Here is a 1,451-nt window from a genome sequence, read left to right as displayed (position 1 = left end):
CCCGGGCGGCGCCTCGGCCTCGGCCTCGGCCTCGGCCTCCTCCTGCTGCTCCTCCTGGAGCGGGGGCGGCGCACACGGCTGCTCGGGCTCCTCGGCGGGCGCCGGGCTCTCCTCGGCCTCCTGCATTGATGAGTCGCTGCTGGGCCGCGCTGCGGAAAAGAAAGGGGAGGGGCGGCGCTGCGCACGGGCCATGTGCGCGACTCCCGGCGGCCACCGCGACGCGGTACGCACCAACTCTCGCGGGGGGGAGAGGATTGTTCGGGTTTTTTTAATTTTGATTCACTCGAAACCCAACCCACCGCCCCCTATGCACGTCGGGGGTAATACTTGATCTCTAGTCAAACCTCCATCCTCCTTTTTCTCTTCCCTTCCGTAGTGGCTTTCATTCCTGCCCTGCAGGGGTGTGTCCCCCCACCCCTATTTCATTCGACAGCTTGGTTCATTCCAGCATGGCCGCCTCCTCCCTTCACCAGCCCAAGGTGGGGTCCGACTGAACCATCTCTGAGTGAAAAGTGGGGGTTGGTGGTGCCTGCGCATTTCCCCCCTGCGTAGGTCTAAAGGGGAGTTGGGTCCCTCCGTCTATTTAAATGCCAATGGTGGAGTGAAGGCGGCTGTACAGAGTTTAGGACACAGATTGACGTCCCCACCGATTCGGTGCGATGGATTCGTCCAAAGGCGGGGGGGGGGGGTTGAGTGTGTGGGCGCTACCATTTTCATCAAAGGGGGGGGTCACAAGGACAATTTGAAGGTGGTAGGGTCCGCTACATCAGCCTAGCCTCCCGTCACGTGGTCGGGAAGGGGCTGCCTCCGCTCCAGGTCATAACAGTAGAAGCAAAGTACAAGTCTGAAGTGTTCCGCAGTAGGGACGTGCTGGGCGAATTGTGTCCAGGGGCCAGTGATCCAGCCCCATCTGGAAGGGCTTCAGACGATTCACAGGGCAGCAGCTCTGCACCCATGTGGGGTCCAGCCCCTGGTGCAACGGGCACGGAGATAGGCACGGTTCTTTGGGTAAATCCGATACCTTTTATTAGACCAACTCAGTAGTTGGAAAAACAATTGTTTGCAAGCTTTTGAGGACAAACGCCCATCTTCAGGAGGAAAGAAGAAGGGTGTTTTCACTCAAAAGCTTGCAAAGAATGTTTCCAACTTTTTTAAGGACATTTTTTTGTGTCCCAAGTCAAATCAGCCAAATCAATTCCAAATGGGCTTCAAATGCAGGCATCCTACGTGCAGGCCCAAGCCTGGAGGCTTGGGGTTTGGATGCCCTCAAGTTTCACTTGCCCTCAGCTGCATGGCGGCAGGAGCAAGCTAGGGAGGAGCCTCCCATTTCCATAAAGTCAGTGTGTAGCCGAGATCTTCCCACTGGGAGTAAAAGTGTGAGGCTAAGTGTGCACTACAGCGTACTACTCCCTGCCATGCTGGTCTAATAAAATACATGACATTTACCCAAA

The 1,451-nt window shown here is 56.6% G+C and overlaps 1 protein-coding gene across 2 annotated transcripts in view; it reads right to left on the bottom strand.

Moving 5' to 3' along the window:
- EIF3B (eukaryotic translation initiation factor 3 subunit B) overlaps positions 1-207 on the bottom strand; it is a 29,161-nt gene extending 28,954 nt beyond the window's left edge. The window contains exon 1 of one of the 2 annotated variants that reach the window (XM_019512960.1): positions 19-207. In XM_019512960.1, the coding sequence (XP_019368505.1) occupies positions 19-192 (174 nt within the window). In that variant the 5' untranslated portion in view covers positions 193-207. The remainder of the gene's footprint in view (positions 1-18) is intronic. The other variant, XM_019512961.1, reaches the window with a different exon arrangement.
- Positions 208-1,451: the final 1,244 nt, after the last annotated feature.

Source organism: Gavialis gangeticus, unplaced genomic scaffold (genome assembly GCF_001723915.1).
Source record: "Gavialis gangeticus isolate Ggan-Ray unplaced genomic scaffold, GavGan_comp1, whole genome shotgun sequence".
Taxonomy (NCBI): Eukaryota; Metazoa; Chordata; order Crocodylia; family Gavialidae; genus Gavialis; species Gavialis gangeticus.
The sequence above is the reverse complement of the archived record's forward strand: the minus strand, read 5'-3'. Positions and strand labels throughout refer to the sequence as shown.